The sequence below is a fragment of the Rhea americana genome, unplaced genomic scaffold, assembly GCF_003343005.1.
Source record: "Rhea americana isolate MKP2758 unplaced genomic scaffold, rheAme1 scaffold_114, whole genome shotgun sequence".
In the NCBI taxonomy this organism is placed as follows: Eukaryota; Metazoa; Chordata; class Aves; order Rheiformes; family Rheidae; genus Rhea; species Rhea americana.
In genome coordinates, this window is record NW_028185195.1 from 465,498 (window position 1) to 489,174 (window position 23,677).

General features: G+C 37.7%; 1 protein-coding gene across 9 annotated transcripts in view; it reads left to right on the forward strand.

The window, feature by feature from the left end:
• MEF2C (myocyte enhancer factor 2C) overlaps positions 1-23,677 on the forward strand; it is a 141,543-nt gene that overhangs the window by 96,147 nt on the left and 21,719 nt on the right. For 7 of the 9 annotated variants that reach the window (XM_085316646.1, XM_085316635.1, XM_085316662.1 and 4 more), the window contains 3 exons: positions 6,783-6,926; positions 13,939-14,125; positions 15,285-15,332. In XM_085316646.1, coding sequence (XP_085172772.1) covers positions 6,783-6,926; positions 13,939-14,125; positions 15,285-15,332 — 379 coding nt within the window. Of the gene's footprint in view, positions 1-6,782; positions 6,927-6,986; positions 7,125-13,938; positions 14,126-15,284; positions 15,333-23,677 lie in introns of all 9 variants that reach the window. The other 2 variants (XM_085316697.1, XM_085316680.1) reach the window with 2 other exon arrangements.

Below are 23,677 nucleotides of genomic sequence, written 5' to 3' on the forward strand. Positions count from 1 at the left end.
CTCGCCGGTGAGGGGGCAGCGGGGGGCCAGAGCCTGCGTTCTGCGGCCAGGGAGCTGAGTGGGCCCGAACGACATTAAAAAAAAAAAAGACTAAAATCTCGGGGATTATTCGGGTTTAAGCTCATTTAGAAAAGAGTGTTTACACACGCAGTTACACGGAGCAGAAATGTTTTGCATGTCCTGTTYGGTAGTTCTGAATTTAGCTGCATAAGCATCGTTTGTACTTAGGTGCTTTAACAGCGACAGCGCAAAGCCTCGTGCCGGCGTGGTGGTGCGCTTTGGTTTGGTTTGGTTTGCTGTGCTCGTGAGGTAATCCAGAAAGATGCAGGGTCTAGATTAGTTGCTATGTGATCTCTGAATCTTGCGGATCCTTCTATTTATGCCATTTTACACGGCTGAAGTTGCCCTGCTTAATTTAGACCAATACTAAATGTAAAAAAAGCCCTGACAAGCGGGAAGGCTGCAGGGCAGGGAAGGGCAGCATGCAAGGGCTGCTCTCCATCAGCCCCTGCCCACCCCACCCCCCAAGCTATTCCCCTTCCCAGAGATCCCAGTTACTCAGCGCAGCTTCAGGAGAAAAAGAAACAAAGAATACCCACTGTCCCAGTGCTTTTTCAAAACACCATGGATTAATTAGGGTTCATATATGTATTGCAAAATATTACAGAGTACATGTCTTGGCACACGACAGCAGCCTGAGTGGATGAGAATAGACCGAACTTCGTCAACGGGTGGAAACTTCCTGTCCCGAGGAGCGTGCACCATATATCTATATATAAACGCTCTCTCGCACTGGGTGATCACTGGAAAGCAAGGAGATGCAGATGTTRCTGGCAAGGGTGTCTGCATTATTTGGTTTCACAAGAGGTGTGATTAGAGGAGGTACTTGAAGGAGGAGAGCATAATCGCTTGGCATGCAAAAGTGAGAGGCAAATCCAAGCAGAGGGTTTGGTGTATTGTTGTGAAAAGCATACTTATCTGTATGCGTTTRAAGAAGACAGACGTACAGGACMAGGCAATGGAAATTTTTTTTCTTTGAAACTTTGGTGAAAATGAAATAGTAACAGAAAGGTTACCATGTGGTTATAGAAGTACAGCTATTATATAAGCCCTGTAGCTTATTTCAAAAAGAGTCTAAACCACAAAARCATTCTATAATTTATAAAATGGAGGTAAGAAGGTTTCCATTTTTCTGTGTTACTGGTATACATTTTTTTGTCTGGAGCTTGTTAGATAACAGTAAGTGTAATAATGTTTTATCTGATTCTCCTAAACATGCAATTAAAGTACATTAGTACCAGCATACTAGTTTATGTGCATTATTAAATGTAAAAATCTAAGATCCCTACATTAATGGAACATAAAATTTGAGATTTTTAGTTACACASAAGTCAGAGAATTCAGATGGACGGTTCCCATAGCAACCTATCTCTTCCTCTTTGTGTTTTTCATTTCACTAGAATCTTTCATTACTTGATTGCACCATACATTGTATAGTGCAATTTCATCATAAAATTTCATCATTATATAACTGTGCAAGAGAAGAGAGTGAAGGTTGTCTTCACTCAACATTTCCTAACTTTAACGTGTCTGTTGCACAGAAAGCAAATTGATGCTTAGATGACTTGGGTTCATGTTTCCTGTTTTTCAGAGGGTCTCCATAAATTTGAATGAGTGCTTTGAATGGCTATAACCAATAAAGCAATTCAACAGAATAGCATAGCATTACTTTCTTTATAATTCGTTATTGTCTGCTTTGCCACACACATACGTGGCTCCAGTGAGCAGGAGAAAGCATTTTTCATTTATGGCTGGAAGATTTCTCTCATCCAGATACAAAAAAGAAAGTGACAGTGGAAAATGGAGTGTGGTTTTGATTTTTGTTTTCTGACAGTTGAATATAATTTACCAAATTACAACTGTGTGGGGATAGTTATGGCTGCTAATAGGGCGATCAGTTAGAGATCATTGTGGTGGCTTCTAGACAACATCACAGAGTTGGGAATTAGCAAAAGCAGACTTGCATTCTGCATTTTTCCATACTGGAAATTTTGATTCTGTGAAGACTTCATTTTTTATAGRCATAGAAGCCAGTAAGATGGTACTTTTCATAATATAAATGAAAATAGTAATTACCCTTGCAGTAGATTGTAAGGTCTTTGGTTCAGAGGAAATAAAAATGGAAGAGACACAATGGGCCTGTAAGAACCTTTTGGAGACCTTATTGACTGGCTTGATCTTTATGAGTTGGCAGTTAATGTGAACATTTCTAAGCCCAAGTATCTGTGGCTTCTCAAGCCCTAGAGTGCTGTGACAGTTGGTCCCACAGCAGATGAACCTGTTTGGAAGAAAGGAGATTCTGTTCTACAGATGAGAAAAATAAAAAATACGACAGAAGAAAATTACRGAGCTTCACATCTTAAATTTCTGTTCTCTAGTCTGACGGTTAAACTAATGCTAAAAGGAGAAGGTAATACTGTAGCAGCAGAGAATGGGYGAGGAAAATGAAAGGCATTTCCTTCTTATAAGCCTTCAAATTTTGATAATTTTCATTGCCTTGATAAACCTGGCTGATAGTACCATATTCTGTGCTTCTGTAGCAGTGATAAATTTTGCATGAAATGAAAGTAAATAGTTGTTTATAATTCATTTTAGAGCACCCAGTATGTCACTAAGTCAGCATTTCTCTTCAGAGATTTATAGAGCAGGATTTAGGCTAAATTGCTGGCATATGAGATTTCAGCCAAAGGTTGTTTTCCTTTAACCATTTGGTTTTGTAAATGCCTTCGTTGATTTTAGGTTATTAGAGTCCAATATAATTACTTGTTTAATTGCTTGGAAAAAGTAGAGCTTCCGTAGTACAAAAATGGCTTATTTTCTTTAAAAATAACTGAACTCTGGCTTGAGGTTCTCTAGAATGCAATGCACTATACAATTGGGTAATTTCATCCTCTTAAAAATCCCTGAATAGTCATTAAATCTTTGGAAACCAGCTAATCTCCAGGAAGATGCTATATGTCTGGCTATTTTCCAGGGTTTGCAAGAGGATATGACAGTTTAACATGGTAAGAAAAATGGTTTCTTAGTCGCTGCAAGACTGGGTCAAAGATTGTAGCCTGCTGAAACCCCCTTGACATTCCTAGTGAATCCACTCTTCTCCAATATCTGGAGTCAGCCTCCATAATCAAGAGGCAACACTGAAGGAAAAATTGGTGTTGGGTCCAGAGACCTCATGAATAAGGATTGATCTATTAGGTATTGATCAGCACTCCTACTAGTTGTGTTGTACCGGCAAGTAACGTGTTGTTGTGTTTAAACATAACAATATGGGTCCTTTATGAGAGATACGGGTTTTGTAGTAGTGTAGAGGAGAGAAAAGAAAGAAAGAATGGATTAAGACAAGCAAAATTGTAGCCTGTATGTTGAGAAGTCTGAGATAATGGTAAAGATGCTTAGGATCATTATTTTGGTCCTGAATATAGAATCATAGAATCAGTAAGGTTGGAAGGGACCTCTGGAGATCATCTAGTCCAACCTCCCTGCTCAGCAGGGTCACCTAGAGCATGTTAGACAGGGTTGTGTCCAGGGAGGCCTTGAAGATCTCCAGAGAAGGAGACTCCACAACCTCTCTGGGCAACCTGKKCCAGTGCCCTGTCACTCTCACAGGGAAGAAATTCCCCCTCACGGTCAGGCGGAACTTCCTGTGCTTCAATTTCTGCCCATTGCCTCTAGTCCYGTCRCATGGGRCAACTGAAAAGAGTTTGTCCCCATCTCCTTGACACCCTCCCTTCAGGTACTTATACACATTGGTCAGATCCCCCCTCAGTCTGCTCTTCCCCAGGCTGAAGAGGCCCAGCTCTCGCAGCTATTCCTCACAGGGCAGGTGCTCCAGCCCTCTGATCATCTTCATAGCCCTACGCTGGACTCTCCCCAGTAGCTCCATGTCACATGAGGTACATATCACACGTACCTCAATACATTGTTGCAGAGAATAAGTATATCACTTTAAACCTGCTCTCCTAAGGAGAGGAGGACTGTTGATGTGTGTGTATGCATCTGTGCAGTCTATCAGTCTTTTCATCTATTTTCTCCCTTACAGCTTTTTGAATCTTTGTTCAGTGACGAGCAAGATTTGTGCAAAGGTATAGGTCTCACAGACAATGAAATTCCAAGTTTCATGAAAATTACATGCTCTTACACAGAAAAAGCAATCCAGCACTGGTTCACACAAATGCTAAGTAAACAATTGACAAGATTTWGGGCATTTTGCGTGAGCTGAGGATGAGATGCATCTTTTTCCACCCCAGCACAGTCTTGTGGAGGCAGCAGACAAGGATTTGGGAAGGAGGAGAGAGAAAAAGGTTCAGGAAGGCCACAAAACATCTCCCCTCTTGTCTTCTCATATTGCCCTTACTCTGGGTTGTATGGTGTGATAATGATTGTACAGGTCCCTTTCCTCACCTGTGCCCATCCAGTTGCAGCTGTGGTGACCTCTGGGGACAAAGAAGGCCATTGCCACTTGTGAATAGAGCAGCTGGATCGTCATTTTAAAGCTCAGTGAAAGGTGTGTCTTCAAGCCAGCTCACATCAGCATCGTTCAACAGAGAGTCCGTGTGAATCAGGAGGACTCTGTCAGTGAGCTCCTGAAGCAGTCTCAGGACTGTGGATTTGAGTTTCATGTCTGGAGAGCTGAATATAGTGAATATTGAAAYGAGGACATTTTATGTATTCAGAGGATACTTGGTTTTTACTTATATGAAGGGGAGAACATTACTTGGGATTTGTTACTCAGATCTAAAAGGAAGAAATCACTTCTAAGGTATCATACTSTATCTATTAAATCTGTCAAACAACAGCTGATTGCCCAAGCCCTCTTTAGTAATTGGTATGGTTCAGGCTAGTAGCAATAGACGTCATTACATGACAYTGAAGTCTGCCAGTTCTGCTGGTTAACGTTTAAGAGATAAGAGGAAATGGAGAAGTAGAGAGACTCATTCAAGTTGTTCCAACTTCTTAAGGTTTGGTTTAACGGGATTTACAATTTTGTCTGTGTGTCGGGAGTAGCTCCTGGGGTTAGGTGTGAAGTTTGTGTAGGTAAGAAGTTTGAAAAGACCCATGCTGAGGTAAAGTCAGTATTCCAAAACTGCCTAGTTTTGGTTCAGAGGTTTGTGATTTTAGAAGGTTCAGATCTCTTGAGGATAGATTGCCACCACTTTCTTTGCTGGCTTAATGAACATGTCAGGTTCAAGAGGTGTGTCTCCACAAGGGGAGTAGCTTTTGCAGGAATAAGAGGACTCAGTTTTGAAGTCTCAGGTGAAACACAGAAAGAAAAATACAAACTCTAGTCTTTAAAGATCTAAATACATTATTACAGAAAGAAAGTATGAAATTGTAATACTTGAGGGATTTAACAGTGGTAAACTGGGCATTGCAATGATGATAATATTTAGAAAATGTGCTTTCTGAAATGGAACAAAAAGCTCAGATGAGATACAACCATTCTGAGAAGCCAAAACGAAACCAGCTAGTGTGCATGGAGCATCCCACACTGATTACACAGCACAAGCATAGCCACTTAGCAACAAAAGACCACTATGGAATCTGTGTGTTGTAACTGAGACTACTCAGCCAGGTTTAGACTCAGAATTGACTGCAAGCTATGTGATAAGGTTCGTAGACAACCAAATGGATTCTTTGAAGATTTTTGACCTAGGAACTCCTATAGCTAAATTTGAGGAAACTTACTGACARTACCAACTTTGTGTACTGTTGATTATGTTTAGACGGTCCACAAAGGCTTGCTTCTCAGATTTTTTTTACCTTATTGCTGTAGATGGCTATTCTTTGATAATCTGTCCAGGCAGATCAGTTAAAACAGGGGAGGTCAGACAGTCATTCTGGATTGTTAGCTGCTGGTTTGATTATAGTTTTAACTTTTTTCTCTATTAGTTATCTTAGTGTTGATGTCCATGGTTCTGAGGGTTACTTTAAGCTACTGAACATGAAATTCATCTGTTTTGACTTTTCACTAAGCATCTATTTTAGCAGTATATTTCCCTGTGCTATTAAACTTCAGCACTGCACATTTGTGGCACTGTAACTGGAGTCAATAAAAAGTAAACACTGTCTAGAAGCTCTTAATCGGTATTTCACAGCCGCATTAGCAATTCTCTCCTCCCCCTTGCCCTATCAAGAGCATACACTTAGGAGAGGCAGGGCACTGTTAGAGTCATCCCTTATGTCAAATTCTAAGAAAGAATTCAGTTTAGATACTCCCCCTTCTCCTTTCAAGAGCATGAATTCCTAAATCTGATTGCAGGAGGTGAGGGAGGGGGGTTCTTTTCTTTCTTCCTCGTGTGTCTTTAGAGTAAAGGAAAACATTGTGTTAATCGACTTTAAACAGAATGCATCTTTTTTCTGTTAACATTCAGTCATTTGAAATGCATAAATATGTTAAAATAAATTGCACTCTGAATGCCTTAACCYTTTAATGCTATCAGGATGGTGGGGGAGGCCTTTACTAGCACAGGTGCTTTGTCGGTTGCTAACTCCATTCTTCACTGACTGATTCCAGTTTCACAAGAAAGAGGTCTGTGTGGTCCTCTCTTTGCTACTGGTAATTGGAGCTGTGTAACATCGATGTGGTGGATCTATAGTCAGTTTCTTTCCATAAAGTACAATGTAAAACCTTTCACTGCTGGGCAGTTTGTGTTACTGTAACGCCGCTGAGTCTTTCTTGCAGCCCGTGTCAAGGATTGAACTTTCCAAATTATGTATTTCAGACGTTGAGAAAGAAAGGACTTAATGGCTGTGACAGTCCAGACCCCGATGCAGACGATTCAGTAGGTCACAGCCCTGAGTCTGAGGACAAGTACAGGAAAATTAATGAAGATATTGATCTAATGATCAGCAGGCAAAGATTATGTGTAAGTACTCTGAGCTCCCTTTCATTTTTTTACATTTTGATATTTCTCTGAACCTGGCAGGCATTGAACAAGAAAGAAAACAAAGGTTGTGAAAGCCCCGATCCTGACTCCTCTTACGCTCTCACCCCACGCACTGAAGAAAAATACAAAAAAATTAATGAAGAATTTGATAATATGATCAAGAGCCATAAAATACCTGTAAGTACCAAAGGTTAGATGGCTGTCTGCTGATAACTGCTGCAGTAACAAACCATAACCCTTTCAGTTCTGGCTTCTTAAGGAAAACATTTCAACTGGAAACAGGCTTTAATAGCCCAATATACAGTTAAATACTGTGGTCAGAAAATTTCACACAACATACTTTTCTTCCAAGTCTCTGCCTCTGACACATAGACAAAGCCTACTACAGCTGAAACTTACAGAAGGAAGTGAAATATACATCTATACATTATATTCACTTGATTTACAGAACTGTTTTACCACACCACTTGCCCAAATTATATCTAAAAAATAATRATGGAAATCTCTCTTTGTGGACAGGCTAACAAACCCACAGAATACTTTCTGTGGTGATATAGAAAAAAATGATGTAGAACTGAAATTCCTTTATATATAGTAATTAGCGCATTCTGTATGTGTCACTTCAGTTCTTAAGTGTCTCTGCCAAACTCAGTTGCAGCACTGAAGGGTTACAGCTACTTGCTCGCTGCAGAGAAACAGACTGCATGAGAGCCTAATGGTAGGATTCAGACATGTTTGTGTGTTGGGGTGATTTTACAGCTTTATCAGAGAATTTGCTTTGACCTCATCAGCATTTCTTTAATGCTTTAACATGAGCTAAATTTTGTTTTAACCAAGTCAAAATTTCTAACCATCAGTCATATGCCTTGCCAGATACCTAAGAGAAATAACTCTGCATGTGCTATTTTGTTTGCACAAGACATATGGGGAGGGAAAAATATTTTGTAATTATGATTAATATTAGATTTATAAAGCTGACAAAAAGAATGTGGAAGTTATGTTGGTCCCTTTTTCTGTGTGAAAGGAAGAGTAGCAAACCAAAAAATTTGCCCAGGTCTGAAGAAGCATATGAATTTGCGTAGATAAATGCTTGCTTCCAGAAGAGAGAGTGAAATCATCTGGATATGTTCATCCCTCATTCCCAGAAATTAGTTGTGTGGTTGGTTCCAAATCGGGGTGTCTGCATACCCAGAATGAGCAAAGTCGCTTCCGTAGTCCTAGTCAATTGCATGAACAAAATCCAATACCTAAACTGAGGATGCTTTTTCAGGATGCTCTGATTCTGTCTCACACAGTGCAAGTGTTCTTTACATTAATTCTCAGAACAAAAATTTTCACGAGTTAGTTAAAATTTGAAGAAGTTTTCACATCTATGGCTAATACCTTTGTTGAAGAATTTAAATAATAGGTATTTTCACAACGACCAGAATAGCACCAAATTTGACAATTTTGGCAAAGTMTTTGTATTTGGAATGTACGAGTATTTGGAATGCCTTGTTAAGGATCGTCAACATATATACAAAGCGTCAGGGAGGTACATGTATGTTCAATCTTTCTTACCTCCCTTTCATTTGCTTCTTTTGCGTAGCTGCTTTTCTGAACAAAAAAGTTCTAAAGCTGTCAGCATGAATTTGGTTTTTCAGGATGGAACTCAGTTCAATAAAGCAACGGCTACAACACTTTAGACAGCAGTTATAAGCTGAAATGCTTAACCCTTGGTCAAGTTAAAACTTAGCATTTGCCATTCCTTTCCTCTTTCAAGGATGACCTTTGGCTTGTTCAAATGAAGTTGACAGAATTTTCAGATAGGATTTTATTAAATTATTTCTCCACCTTCACAAAATGAATTTTAGATTGTTCTTCAGATCTCTCTCGCTGCTTGTTTTTGTTCCAACACAACAAAGCAGCACATGTTTATAACCTCATAGTCTGAAAACATGGGGCAGGAAGAACTCGTTCCCGGCTAACAGTGAATTCTGTCACCTTCCTTACTACCTCAAGCATTCAGAAAAAGTTGCCTTTTGTATAAAACTGAGAAGGATCTATGAATCAGAAACAACACAGCTATTCAAAACACAGTCTGTTGCTTCTGTCCTTCCCAAAATCAATGAAATTTCTCTCTAATGACTTCATTAAAATTTAACCTTTTGATGTCAAATTTAAAACCAGATATAGTCCTATCTCCGTTCTTTGTTTCTCTACTGCTTTCCTGAGCTGTGTTTTGGGTATAATGTAACTTCCTACCTTGCAGGGGTGTTATAACATACAATTTATTATCTTTTTGTGAAATTGCTTCAGAGATGTACTACAGAACTGCCAGTGTTAGTGCTTCTTTTTATATAAGACTGGATATGCCTTCTTTGAATACTTCACACACTGAACTCAAGGTCTGTGCACCAGCAAGCTGCTTATCACAAAAGGAAGAATCAGTAGGTGATCTCTCTTAGTGCAACAGGAGCTCCTTCTCTTAGTGTAAGCCTAAACATGAGCAAGATGGAGTTCAAAGCTAGAACATAATGAAAATTTGTAAATCTACAAGATGATTTTTTAACTGTACAAATCAATATAGTTTTAGGGAAGATGAAGTTCTGTTCATTTCCTTATGACCGTCGAAGGGTAGCCAAAAATGTTGGGGGGAAGAAAGCAAAACTGAACAAAAAGTCAACAAGTCAAACTATTAAATCACTACTTACAAAAATTAATAAAACAATTCAGTGCCTGTGCCTGGTCTTGTAAGAGAGCAAAGTTGCTGCCAAATGAGAATAAAATTGGCTTTTCCTCTTAACAGCTAAAGCCAATAATGTTTCCTCAGATAATTTTCTGGGGATAAGTATTTATATTGTTCTAAAACATCTGATAATAATTACACATTTATTTGTAGTTTTCATAAGAGTGATGAAAGCAGAAGAGACAGAAATAGTCCACTAGAAGGGAGCTATAAGTATTTCTGTCTCGAAATAAATGAAGGCCTGGCTGAACATGGGAGAAAAAAAATACTTAGCAGAAAATGTTTGGTGCATTCATTTTCAAGGGTTTTAAATCCCCAACATTTTGCTTTCCACAACATTGAACAACTTGTGGTGTTCACATCTAACTTGGCGTTTTGTACACTGACAATTTCCTTTAAATAGGCAATCTGCTCTCTTTGGCAATTTTGCTAGTTGCATACCTGTTAGAGTATAGCTATGACTATGGTCATGAATTAAAGAATGACATAAAATGTTTTGAGGCACTGGAAGGCCGTCATCTCTACAGTTAATAGCGTGAGCAGTCCCTGGCATGCTTTTGGCACAGGCCAAATAGCACTTTCTCAAACAATTCTTAAGTGTTGTTTGGTAGTTAGCCCAGGCCAGGAACAATTCCCAACAGTCAGTTTATATGTGGCTATGCTGGTTTTGAGGTTAAAAGAGTTTAATAATATGGACATGGACTGTTTTGTGGCCTCAGATGGCCTCAATTCCTGGCCATGTTTAACTTACTAATATAGATATTATGCAAGTACATCATAAGCTTTAATTTTCATCAGACCTGACTGGAAAGGATATGCCCCATGACTTAACACCAGGAATGGCTAAGGAATCTGTAGTAGGTCACAGTTCTTGGTAAAGAACATATAAGACAATAACAGAAAATTTGGTCAGCCAGAAGTAAAGCTGCAGATAGACCACCGTTTAACACCAGTACTTATCCAGATAACCTTCTCTCTCCTCTGGACCTTACTATATACAAAATTGTTAGTTAATCTTTTGACTGCTGATCAGAAATTAGAACTACTGTATTCCAGAGTAGCGTGTGTATTGCACTGAAGAGAGTAAAACTTACTTTGCTCTGATCAGAGAGTTTATCTGAATAAAATTGCCTGTAAAGTACTCTGTAAACTAGTCTAAGTGTATCCAGACTGTTGGTAAGAGGAAGCCATTAGACATGCAAAAAATAAGAAAGTAATTTTTGTAACTAGTTTAAAAATTACTTTATAGAATGGCAAAAGAAAGCAAAGTAACTGTTTCAGCAAAAGTTGTATGTTTCAGTGATGGTTAGTCTCCACTGAGAGTGGAAACAGCAAGAGCAACCAAGACAGGCTCTTTTGTGCTGTAACATAGGATAAAGAAGATTCCAGTCCTTGAAGGATTTGTACATAAAGGAAAAACAKAATGATGATACAAGCAGATGAGCCTGAAGAGGAATTGACTGGACCTTCAGATTTGCATTTGTATCTGGGTCTTAGTTTGGATTTTTGGACAGAGGTTGTGATTAGGGAAATAAATTAATAAAATGGAGGGAATATTGCTTGTGTCAGCTGTATACCCAGGCTCAGCAGGCCAGATTTTATAGATGTCATGACGGAGGCTAAGCAGACACTGTGCAAAATGATCTCCAGTGRATGACATTGAGCCTGACGTGGGCTGACACACAAGCTCCTAAGCTTTGCTTAAAGCCTGCAGAACTGGAGGTGGGATCATGTCCTTGGAGCAACTAGGCAGTGAGATCTACCATTGTGCTGTGTATTACAATAGCAAGATGCTCCATGTTGRCGTATTCATATCCCCAAGCTGGTTATGGAGCAAAAACATCCATTCATCATGTGAATTCATTGGCTAAAACTTTTTGAAAAGATAACAACCATCGACAGCAGCTGACTCTGAGCTTCAGAACMAGCCTGTGCATTGAGAGGGCTGAAGTGCATTCCCTCCTTACACAGAATTTGGGAAACTCCTAAATCTTTTTGTGGCCAGTAAAGAAAGTGGCTTGCTTCAAATCATACTTACAGACTGATAAAATGTTTCAAATTCGACTACATGTGACTATTTCCAAGGAGTTTAGCTTTCAGTCATGACATATGTGGGCACTCCTTGTGCTGTATACATGGTAAATTCTTCTTTGAAAGACAAGCCACATGTGCAGCCAGAGAGCTAGGCCTTAACTGTAAAAATGCTTGCATGCAAAAATGTTGCTCCTAAAAGAAATGAGGAACACATGGGGCAGAAGCATACTTCAGCAGTTACATTTGTCCATACGTAGTCATTTGTTCTCTTTTTTCTATTTGTGAAGCACCAACTATGTTTCAAGATTTCTACATAGACCGTAGCAACACATGTAGTTTTGCTTCTTACCCACTGAACGTTTCCAGAATACCTCTCCTCCCCTACCAACTCCCTACTTAAACCAGTTTCTTCAGTCAGCTCTTCAAACAAAAATGGCTTTTAGAGGCACACTTCAGCCTCTTAGCCAAGGGGACAAGAGTTCCAGAGACACGGAGCCCTGGCCAAGAGGCTCTGCCAGCAGGCTGTAGACATTTAAACTCAGGTCAGTTAGATTGAGTGTCCTAACTGATCTTGGCCATCATGCTAGGGCGGAGAGAGAAAAGCACGTTTTTCTCAGAAAACTAAGCCACAGAGGGGGTTATAAAGCTAAATTAACACCTTGAAAGAAGTCCTGAGGCATCCGTGTAGCATATTCTTCACATGGTGCCCTGAACTAAAATCTTACTGTGCCTTATTATTTGTATGCTATGTTTCAGTGGTTAAGCAAAAAAGATTCCTATATATTTAGAGCTAAATTTTGTCTGCCCTTAGAAAGGGAATAGGACAAAGAAAACTTAAGGGGTAACCATAATTTGACAGCTGGAGCTGTAATATGCAGGGCACAGCCAGCAGATCTGACTAGTCAGAGAAGATGCGTGTGGGTGGCACAAGGTCAGGCTGTCTCTGCTGCCTGACACAACAGATTATGTGTCCACTTCTCAACATACTCCCTCTAGGTCCTTGGAGACTTATCAGTACAATCATCTGTCAACAATAAAATTAAAATCTGTGAGTTCCTCCCCCTGAAGATGTCACCACAAGGCTAGTTTAAAGACTTTTTTTTGAAGAATTAAGACTGTTGAAGTGTTTAAAGATTTTTAAGTGGTAAATTAAAAGGTATTTGGTTTGCATTCAGATTTTTGAACATACAAATTGCGGTCAGGTAATCATGGAAAAGTTTTCTGTCCATTCACAAGAGCAGGAAACTAATTATTAAAAAAGCAACTAAAATATGTAATTCTCATGTATTTGAATGATACAAGAACCGTGGGTTTTAATGAAATTCAGACAAGCCTCACCCAGGAAAACCCCATCCAACAAACCAACCAACAAACTTGAGTTGGTAATACTGTTTTGTGGTTTCTAAGAGCATAATGAGTATCAGGCACTGCATCTGCTTGCACTCCCTGTCAGACCTGGAGTCAAGTGGCATAATTTGGTCCATTTTGCAAAAATCTTTATTGAAACGGATTTTTACAAAGGAAAGGCTCTAAAGATGTTACTTTTAAATGGTGAAAACAGTATATTGAGTAGGTGTTAAAAACAGTTCCCTTCCAAAACCAAGAACCAGAAGAAAGGTATACATGTAAAGTTCTTGTATTTGCTATGTGTCCTTGAGCAGAACTTACTTTCTTTTAAGCCCTTCCCAAACAAAGCTAGAAACTAAAAAAAAAGTCATTTTCTGTGTTGGTGCCTTTAACATGATTTGGGATCATTTTGGTTGCTAAAGCAACTTATGCTGAAATTAAAGCTTTCCCTTTTGCATTCCTCCCCTTCTAATTTTTCTCCATGCAATGAAGTCGCCATATTCATGCACCTTTGATCTTGCAGTCATCTGTGACACTAGATTAAGATACCACAAGTGAACGATTACAACTTCACTGAATGAAAGAAATAGAAAATTAAGCTTCATGAAACAGGATTTTGTTTTAAACAAAAAAAAAAGAAAAGAAAAAATCTTTCCAGTTCTTACAAAGTAAATGTGCAAACTGCACTGAAGGAAGATGGAATCAGGATTTCAAAAATGTGCCATGTTAACTCTGTTTAAAACTTCTCTTGACTCTTAATGGGGGGGAGCTTAAATATTTTAATCACCAACTACAACATATTTGAACTAAATATAGAGTAACTTGAAGACTGTTGTACTTCTGTACTATTCTTGTCTTTGTTTCCCTTTTTTGCTTGTACAGGCTGTTCCACCACCAAACTTTGAGATGCCAGTTTCTATCCCGGTGTCCAACCACAACAGTTTGGTATACAGTAACCCAGTCAGCTCTCTGGGTAACCCCAACCTTTTGCCACTGGCCCATCCTTCTTTGCAAAGAAATAGCATGTCTCCTGGCGTGACGCATCGGCCTCCAAGTGCAGGTAACACAGGTATGTTCTTTTCAATCTCATCCCTTTAAATGTTGTTTTTTATCGCCTGCTTGTGTGCCTTAATTAACTTTAAACTGTACTCTGAGAAACAAGAGCTCTGTTTTTACTAGTCATAACAGTTTATCCAAAATTGCTGTGTTGAAAAATCAAAAGAAGGGCCAAAGAGGTTTTTATTCCTGATTTAGAAAATTAAAAAAAAAATGTCCTAGAAAAAGCTGAATATTGACTAAGATTAAAGGAAATCAATAAAGGATAAAAGGGCAGACAATTTGCTGTTTCATAAAAAGGCAGCTTGTCTACTTAATACATTCAAGAACTCACTACACTGTAAAGCTTAAGTGGGTGGGGGAGAATGTGTGGCCAGTGCAAAYAAGTTAAAGCAAGTAAAACAGGCCACTAGTTACTTTAAAGAGTAGCCTAGAGGCTAAATGCAGAATTTGTTGTTATTTCAACAAATTAYGATTGTTGCATTCCCAAGTTCCTTGATGGTTAACGTTAGTTGAGTACTGTACTTGAGAGTCTTGTATAGCAAGAGGCTATGCTCCCGTGCTGCTGCTGATGAAGGGTCACCTCTGAACAGGATAAACGGGGATTAGGTTCATTCAATCTGGCTGAAGCAACATCAACATCCTTAAGTATACAGGGTTCAAAGAGCCATCTGAGGTCTGCAAGCACAAGGTATTATAAATACTTGAAATGAATGTCTATGAAAGGCTGAGAAAATTTAAATGAAAAGTTATGCAAATATGTATTACAGCTTCTGAGTAAAGTTGTCATCCAGCAGCTTTCAGTCTTTTCCTCACAATCCTGTGTGGAGGACTTTGCTTTTCTGGCTAATATTGAAACAAATACAATTTTCAGATGCAGGTATGCCAAAAAATAAATTTCAGAAATAATTGATAGTTCATACACTGTGGAAGTATGAATATAAAATAATGAAAAATTGGGTACCTTATATTTTGTTTGTCCTTGAAAGGCAAATATCTTATATGTGTAACATTATTCATTACAATTTTATAACCATGGACGTGTTGGGAGTCAGAAGGAAAACAGTAGTGATTGTTGGATCAGGCCATTTGAAAGTAGGGAAAATGTTAGGACTATTTTGAATGTTTGGCTGTTATGTTTTATTATACTCACTTTCATTTCAACCCCCTAGGTGGCCTGATGGGTGGGGACCTCACAACCGGTGCAGGCACCAGTGCAGGTAAAGAGGAGAGTATTTATATTTAGTATTCTAAGTGAACAGCAGGCTTCCTTCAAAGGCTGAGTCCGCAAATTGGGGGCGAGATATTAGAAAGTGCTGAGCATGGGCTAGGGAGGATAAGGTTCCCCCACCTGAGGGAGAGGGAAGGTGCTGTTAGCTGTGCTTTACTCAAAATAGGAAGAGACTGGTTTTTGGAACTGTTGAAAATCTTGTGCTTCACCCAATTGCATGTATACAGATGTCTGATTTCCTTCACGTTAGCTTGTCCATAAAAACTTACGGGTCCATTATTTAGCCCTGTGAAGGTAAAACTCTGCTGAGGGCAGTGGCTGAAATTCCTGATCCTTTGAAGTCAAAGGGAGTTTTTCCATTGACCTTAGTGACTTCAGTGGAATCAGGGTTTTATTTTATGAATTTAAGCTCCAGTGAAGACTGAAATAATGAGTCCCTCATTAGACTTCCAGCTACTGAGCACAGATCTCATTTCATGCTTAAGACCATTGATAACCATCAAAATCTGATAGCATTTGCTTTAATAATTAGTAATTAAACTTAGTTTTAAGCATTTACTTAAGTGCTGTGGGACCCAGTGGGGAGGGATTTTCAAAATACCCAGGCAGAGCAGAAGTTTAGCCTCTTTAGTCTTACTCTCTTAGAGCTAATGAGAACAGTATTTGTTAAGGCCTGTGTTATCAAAGCAATGTTGCTGAAGTAGTCCCCTTTGCTCGGTAAACTCAGCGATTTGTTAGCAATGTCAGCAATATTACATTATTACAAATACAGATTACAAAAGACAATGGCAAGATTACTGTTTCAGTTTGAGAAGTAAACACRCATGCTGGAAGAAAAAACGTTGAGTAGTAAAACACGGAGCACATCCAATTTTGCTGTATTAGCTGCTTTTGGAAAGAACTATACAGAAAAATAGTCAGAAGATCCATTTTATGCACTGTAAACCAGGGTTGAGATATATGCTAATTTTGACACTGTTGCATAGAATGACTTAAAAAGAAATCCTGGCTATCATGATTTTTTTTCTTTCTTGGCTCTTCTCAGCCACTTTAGACTATCCCGCTTTTATCTTCACACATAGATGAGCCACAGATGTTTGTGAGCTGCATCTGTAGTAGAATTGAAACTGCACAGAATTGTATCAAAAAGGCACTTTAACCTCCTGCTGAAGCTTTAAGAGATCATTCGGTATTAATTTAGGAGTAGGGTAAGCAGACCACAGGAACTTAGTTATTAGTCTCCTTTTTTTTAAAAAAAAAAAAAAAAAAAAAGATAGAAAATTACAGTTTTACTAATCATTTTTGTTAGGCCATGAAACACAGCTAAAGAAAGATTCATTCTGGTGATAGTTGCATTTCATCTTTTTTTTAATCTCATGTATAGTAGAAACTTCAAGTACAGCAGCAGAGAATGCAGATAGGAAATCGATTGCCCTATGAAGGGGCTCCCTCTACTGGCTTGTTAAGAAATAGCATTGTCTTGTGACTTGTTTCCTCGTTCTTTAAAAAGGACGCTAAAAAGCAATTAGTAAAGAAGGCAATGTTTTCCTTTAAAAGGGGCACACACTAAAATAAAAGCCCTTCTACACATGCGTTTGGCTTAACAATTCCTTGTGCTTAATAGTAAATATATATATATATGCTAGGTTAGAAGTTAACTCTTTTAAAATATTTTTTCTTGGAAATATATTAAGAGCATTTATAAGCATAAAATAAGAGGTATAGCTTATAATTTATTTGCAATAAAGAATTTGTGTTTCCTGTGTGCAATACTATACATTAAGCTTTCAAGCAATGTAACTTTGGAGTAGGCAATTGATTTGAGGGGCATGTATATGCAGGGCATTGCTAGGAATGCATCATAAATATTTAATTGTATGAATAGTCTTTGTTCTTTATCTGGCAATAAGAGCTTTAAACACCATTAAAGATGTGTTTTCTAAATGTCTTAAATGCAGAGCAGTAGCAAGAATTTGATACAGGGCTGAAGGAAGATGAAAGGTCACTATAAGGTTGAATCTTCTGCCTTAGTTGCATCATTCCATAATGCCACTATTTTGGACAGTCCGTGCTCTCTCTTTAGGGTGCAGAAGAATAAACATCAAAAGTTCTCTTTGTTCATCATTCTTCATAAGAAACAGAGACCTCTGTGTTTTTTTTCTAACTGGCAATTTAGAAGCTGGTAGCATGATCATGTGGTTTAATCTGTTGGGGTTCATATTTCTTGCCAAATTAGAACATTATGAATTTGCATTTTTCTGCAGCGTTCAAAAATAGCGTATATTCAAAATAACATACTCCAAAGAAGAAGAGTCTAAAGAGTTTCATTTCTGTCACAACAAAATGAAACTACATTTGATTGCTGATACCAGGGCTCAGTTTTTGCATTTCTTTAACAAATTACATTATTAACTGCAAGATAGGAAATGGAAAAAGATACTTAGGTTAGTTAAGCCTCGTTTTTGAAATTTGTATTGTTTTGTTGGTTTGGATTATTCCAAGTAATAACCCTGACATCATCTGCAATTTACCTTGGGAGTCAACCCAAGACATAAATAGAGCTTAAGAAAGCTGACTACTTTATTATCCTACACAACTAAGTACCAGTAGTGGTATTTTTAACTTAAACCAAGGTTATCTCAGGTTTGTTAAAGTAAATTTGTTCTTAGACAAATACAGATTGGACAGTTTATATCATGTGATGATAGCAAAGTCCAACAAAATTGGAGTGAACTTACTGTTTAGTATAGTTGCTAAATTATAGGTACAGCAATGTCTTTGGCACCATTCTCTCAAACCAGAGATTTTTAATTAGAGAGACAGAAGAAATTTTTGGACTTAAATCAATATGCTCTAAAACCGCTTAGAGTCACTCTCTTCAGCTTACCCCATAACTAACATGAAGATTAAGTGTTATATAACCAGTTAACATAATAAAATGTATGAAGTTGTTTGAATTTTTAAGGAGCAAACAAAACCAGTTAAGTCGACAATAACTTGATCAGAAACAAATAATGTCAATGAAGTAAAGGTTGTAGTTGTTTAAATTATCTGAACTCAAGTTTTATACAGTGGTTCAATACTTAGGTTGGAAGCCCGATGAAAGAGTAAGACTTCAAAAATATATCAGTAGTTTAAAAATCAAAATACAATGGTTCTAAGGTAGTCTTTAATATTTTGATTTTTAAAACCTCCAATTGAGTTATAATTTTCATTTTGTTTCCATATGGTTTTCAAATTATGATCTTTTGTATTTTATAATTAAGTTTTATTTTGAATGGAATAAGCTCATCTAGATCAACAGAATTTCATTAAATTTTCACCATTATAAATAATACAAGAGAAGGAAAATTTCATTCTCAAGTTTTAAATCTAGGATGGRTATATTAAAAATATAATTTTTGCTTTAATTGTTCATTTATTCTCTGTAATTGATTTGTTTTACCAGTGGTTTCTGTACTGCCTCCATCTTGACTTTAATATTAAACTAAAAGAGCAAGTTACTCAAAATTTGTGACTCTAAAAATGYTGTCAAAGGAGCTAAGTGTGTGTTCTCTGTAAATCAGGCATCCTTCCACTACATTTAAAGTTGCTCTCTGAAATTACTAGACACTGAAAAAATCAGTAGTTCCTGTAGAAAAATTCATCCTATGTCTTTTTAATAACTGAATCCCATATTTACCTACAAATCAGGAGCTAGTCGTTTCCTTCTGGAAATTAAGCACAACCTGCCACTGGCCTTATATTCTCAGAGCTCAGGTCCTGGATCTGTCAGCCAATMTTACAGTTTGCTAGTGCTTTACTGCTAATTATTTTTTTCTTGGTCATGTACTGACTGTGGGTAAAGGTGTTATATATTCTATTTGTATTTCAAGCCAAACATATATATGCAATAGTCACTTTTTAATGTATAAGCTATGTATTAAGGTAGAGGCATTCTGAATGATATTTTCTGGAAAAAGAATGATTTACTAAAAAGAAACAATCTGCTCAAAAGTATGGAACAAAAGTAAGCAAGAATCAGAAAGGCACCTAACTCCATTAGTCTCTTTTGCAATCCCAAATATAAATAAGCAAAAGATTACATAAATATTTCCATTGTGCCCTAAAATTATGCTTGGCAAGTCAAGAGAAGTTAATTCTTAGGCAACAAGTGTGGAATATGTTAAATAAACAAGTGAGCTTAGAACAATGATTCCCAAACCAGTTTATGGGCAACCTGTTAGGACTGAGGTCGCCAGGGAGAGCGTAACAAGTCATTGGCCCTCCCTCATTATTTGATCAGTGCAGTTGTCCACAGACCTCTGATCTAAAGATTGGGCAAGATGCTGTACTAAAGTGTAGTAAACAACAGTTCCTGCCCAAGGAAGTTTACAATCCGGAAGAAAGAACATACAGTCATTCATAACAGAGTTCATGATGCAATAGTGCCAAACCCAAACAATAAGAAATCACAATTTGTCAGGCTGGCTTAAAAACCGTGAAGGCACATGAGAAGTGAGCAACACAGTAGCTCTCAGATTCTTTTTCCTTTTCCTTTTTCTAAAGGCTTTATGCCATTAAGTGTTGCTTTTCCAAACTTTCCTCTGTAAAAAGAAGATACATATACTTTTTTCCAGTCCTGTGACAATCCAGGAGTTGGTGTTTTAAGGAAAGTATCTACTAGTGGGAGATTCGTGATAAAGCAATAACAACACTAGAACTTGTTTGACAGCTCTAATATATAGTATGAAGGAAATTGTCTATCTAACAGTACTTGAAATTCATGTCTGTGTAGGCAGCCAACACAGGCCTTTCCAAAATTAAGTCCTGTTTCTGCCTTAGACAACTAATCTATTGCATAGAGCTAATTCAGAATCTTTTTGTACAGGTAAATATCATATCAGCAAACCTTTAAGAATAGATTTGAAAGGGTGGAGGATGCTTTCCATATAAAAGTCAAAAAACATCACATTGACTTTGTGCATCATTTGGAAAGGTTGGGTGTGTATATTTTCAGTTAACTGGTGTGACCTCTTATGTGTAAAGAGATCTATGTAAGTTCAGTCTGAGTAGACTTCCATGAACATTTGTGGAAATCTGGCCTTTATTAGGTTTCTGTCAGTTGTGTAAGTGTTGACTTTAGTAAGTTATTTAGTTATTCTCTGTCTCATCGTCTCTCTRATCGGCAGTGTCTCAATATTTGTATTTATAAAAAGACAGCTTGAAAGGATTGAAAGGGAGAAAGCCCTAAGTTCACATGTAATGAACAATTAGTGAGTCATACAAACTGTGGTTCATTGTAAGTAGGATTTTAAAGACAGGCATGATTGACTTCTTCTTTTCCTTTATGACAATTACAAATAGTCCTCTAGAATAACTTGTATTCCTTAGATAAAATCCTTTTCCCAGTGAAGTCTGTGGGACTTTTTTGCTTTTCTTCAGGGAGGCAAAGATTTCACTCACTATCTTGTCTGTCCATTGTGTTTGTCAGGACTCCACATTATCTTTTTCTTTTGCATATTGCAGTCTGTATTCTCGTTCAGATAGAGAAAACAAACAAAAAAAGGCATTGCAAATCATCAAACATCTGGATTTCATGCCTACCCTGAGTGCTGAGATAGCTGATGCCTTCTGGATCTGGAATGCAACGAGGACTTTGCTCTGGGAAGAAAAGCAAGAAATGCTTTTAATCCCTTGAAGTTGGGATTGCAGGCCCACCCGGAAGCTCCTGGCAGTACTGAGTGAATGTGACCCCTGACCTTTAATTTTTAACATGATTCTCCAATTCAGATATTCAAGTCATAGATTCTAGTTGTTTTCCAAATCTCTTGCAAGCTGATTTTCCCTTGATAGCAGCTGGAACAGTCTCCCAGAACACTGGGGGTAGGGAGCTAGAAGAGAAAGGGAAGAGATTGTTAGTGGTCTTTTCTTTGCATCTGCTTAAATTTCAAAAAAATTCTACATGGTAGTTATCCATGCATGAAACACTTCCCTGTTGTGTGTAAATTTGTTCTGATAGCATAGACAGCAGAGAAATCCAAGGATGTACGATTTGTGTTTAAAATATCTAGTTTTGAAGTTCTTCTGATGTTGAATTTTAAACTATATGTTCTTCATTTTTCAATAGTTGTGAATGTATCAAAAATTGACAATTTAACATGTAGCTTTGTAACTTAGTGCTGTTTATGAAAAGAAGATATTAACACCTATTTCTGACGTTTCTTGGGGGAAGCARAAAAGCACATTTCAAGTTTCAAGAAAGTTTCAAATTTTATATTCAGTTTATAATTGAAGTTATTTCTTATCCTGAAATACTCTTTAAAAAAACACCTTTCCCCAAAATGATAGTTGTTTTGGAAAAACCACAAAAGCAAATAATTTGTCTTTTGAAAAAGCTCTCAGGCAGTCAGGAAGAAAAGTATAGTCCTCTACTCTTCCCAGGCTCAATTTTTTTTCCTGTATAACTTCATAAAAAATTATATTTTTCCAGTAATGTAGTTCCCTCTTTCCTCTTGTTTTATCTTTCTGCTGACTCTATAATAGCTCATATAATTGAAGAAAAAATACTGTTTTTTGCATAGAAGGGACTAGAATGGAGGATATTTTCAGCTAACGTAAAAGATGGAGATAATATCACATGCTCATAATATGCATTATTTAATTGCTTTACTGGAATAAGAATTAACATCTAATCAAATGTGAGCAGCTAGTCCTGAAAAGGTATTGGGCAGGGGCAAATCTCAGACAGACAAGGTCCAGATATAACTTAGTACATGCTGTGCAGAAGGTCTGGGCCACTTACTGCAGGATTTTCAGAAAAGATGTCATGCAGGCTAAATTTCAGATGAATGCTTTTGAAAACTGTCCTTCATATTTGGTGTTGACCTCTTCTAATAGACTGGAGTTTGTGTAAAAAAAATTCTGCATTTCTAGTGCAGAGAGTAGCACTAACCTGTGCAAGTGTGAACAGGAAGGAAGGAGGAGGGAATACTACATGAGGTAGGAGGCACTACACTCGGTCTGATGATAACATCTATAGGTCCAGTGGCAGGGGTAGTTATTTCACCGTGGTAAGGCACTTTTAGGTGACTGCTGGCATCCGATGTTTACTATGGACCTTAAATTACACCAGAGAGCTGATAATGCACCTAATACCATTCTGATGCTCATTGTGCAGTGCCCATATTTTTAAACTGTAAAAGGGTAATCCTTATAAAGCACAAAACTGAAGACTCTTCTGTAATTGTCTTAAGTGATCTTTCTCAATAATTACAACATAGTTACTGTGCTGATTAGATGAACCTTCAAGCCAAACATGATAATTTGAGATACATGTTTTTAGAGATAGACATAGATATTGATATGTAAGCATCAGAACAAAATAGTGTTGTGGAAGTGAAAACAAATGAATCAGTACAATCAGAGGTGAAGATACAGGCAACATAGCATTTCTGTATTAAAGCTGTATACTTGGAAATACCTGAAACGAGATGCTATTAGAAAATCGCCAGAGCAGACACTAAGATTCTATAATCATACAATAAAGAGTATAAGCATGCTGTCAGTAGTAACTGTACTGGAGTATTAAGAAACACAAACAGTACCAGGACTTGGATTATCTGTTGCTCTGTTTCTATGTTAGGCAAAAAGCTGGAATAAGAGTGACAGTTTTAGGCAGGCAGAGCGTTCTACCTTCTCCTTGTGTTTACTGAATTTAAGGCACAGCCTTCCTGCGTATGTGTTATACTCCTGTTGCAAAGGTTAGGAGGAGAGAGTCCAGAGATGTTTTGACATGAAATGTCTGCCTGTAGCTTGGGAAACCTAATCGCAATAAGAAATGTTTCAAACGGCTGCTTGCAGTTCCTTATGTGGGTAACCACAGGCTAATTCTGTAGATAGGTAGGTGACACCTTTACATTTATTTTATTAAGGTGTGAACTTTGAACATARTCTAAGATGGGAGAACACTTAGTGTAAGAACTACTTTAAAATACATTTACATATGTATCTTATTATAGCAGCACAACATAAACCACAGTGTTGGTGATCAGGTTAGTTTGCCATATACTTAGTCATGCTCTTGATTCAGCAGTAAAGTAATTGCATTAAATGTAACGGTCTGTGATACACAGCTCAGATTTTGTTCTCATGGTCTTTCACTCTAATTGTGAACACATTCACAGGTTTCTGTTTGATTGAAAAATACATCAGATTTCTAGCCTCCTAGATCAGGGATACTGCCTTAGTTTTCCAGAAATGTGGTTTGCAGTGCTCTGTATTTTTGAGCGGCCAAAGAGTTGCTTMTGCCTGAAAAGCGTCCTCTCTGTCTTGAAGGAGATTTGAGCCCAGTTA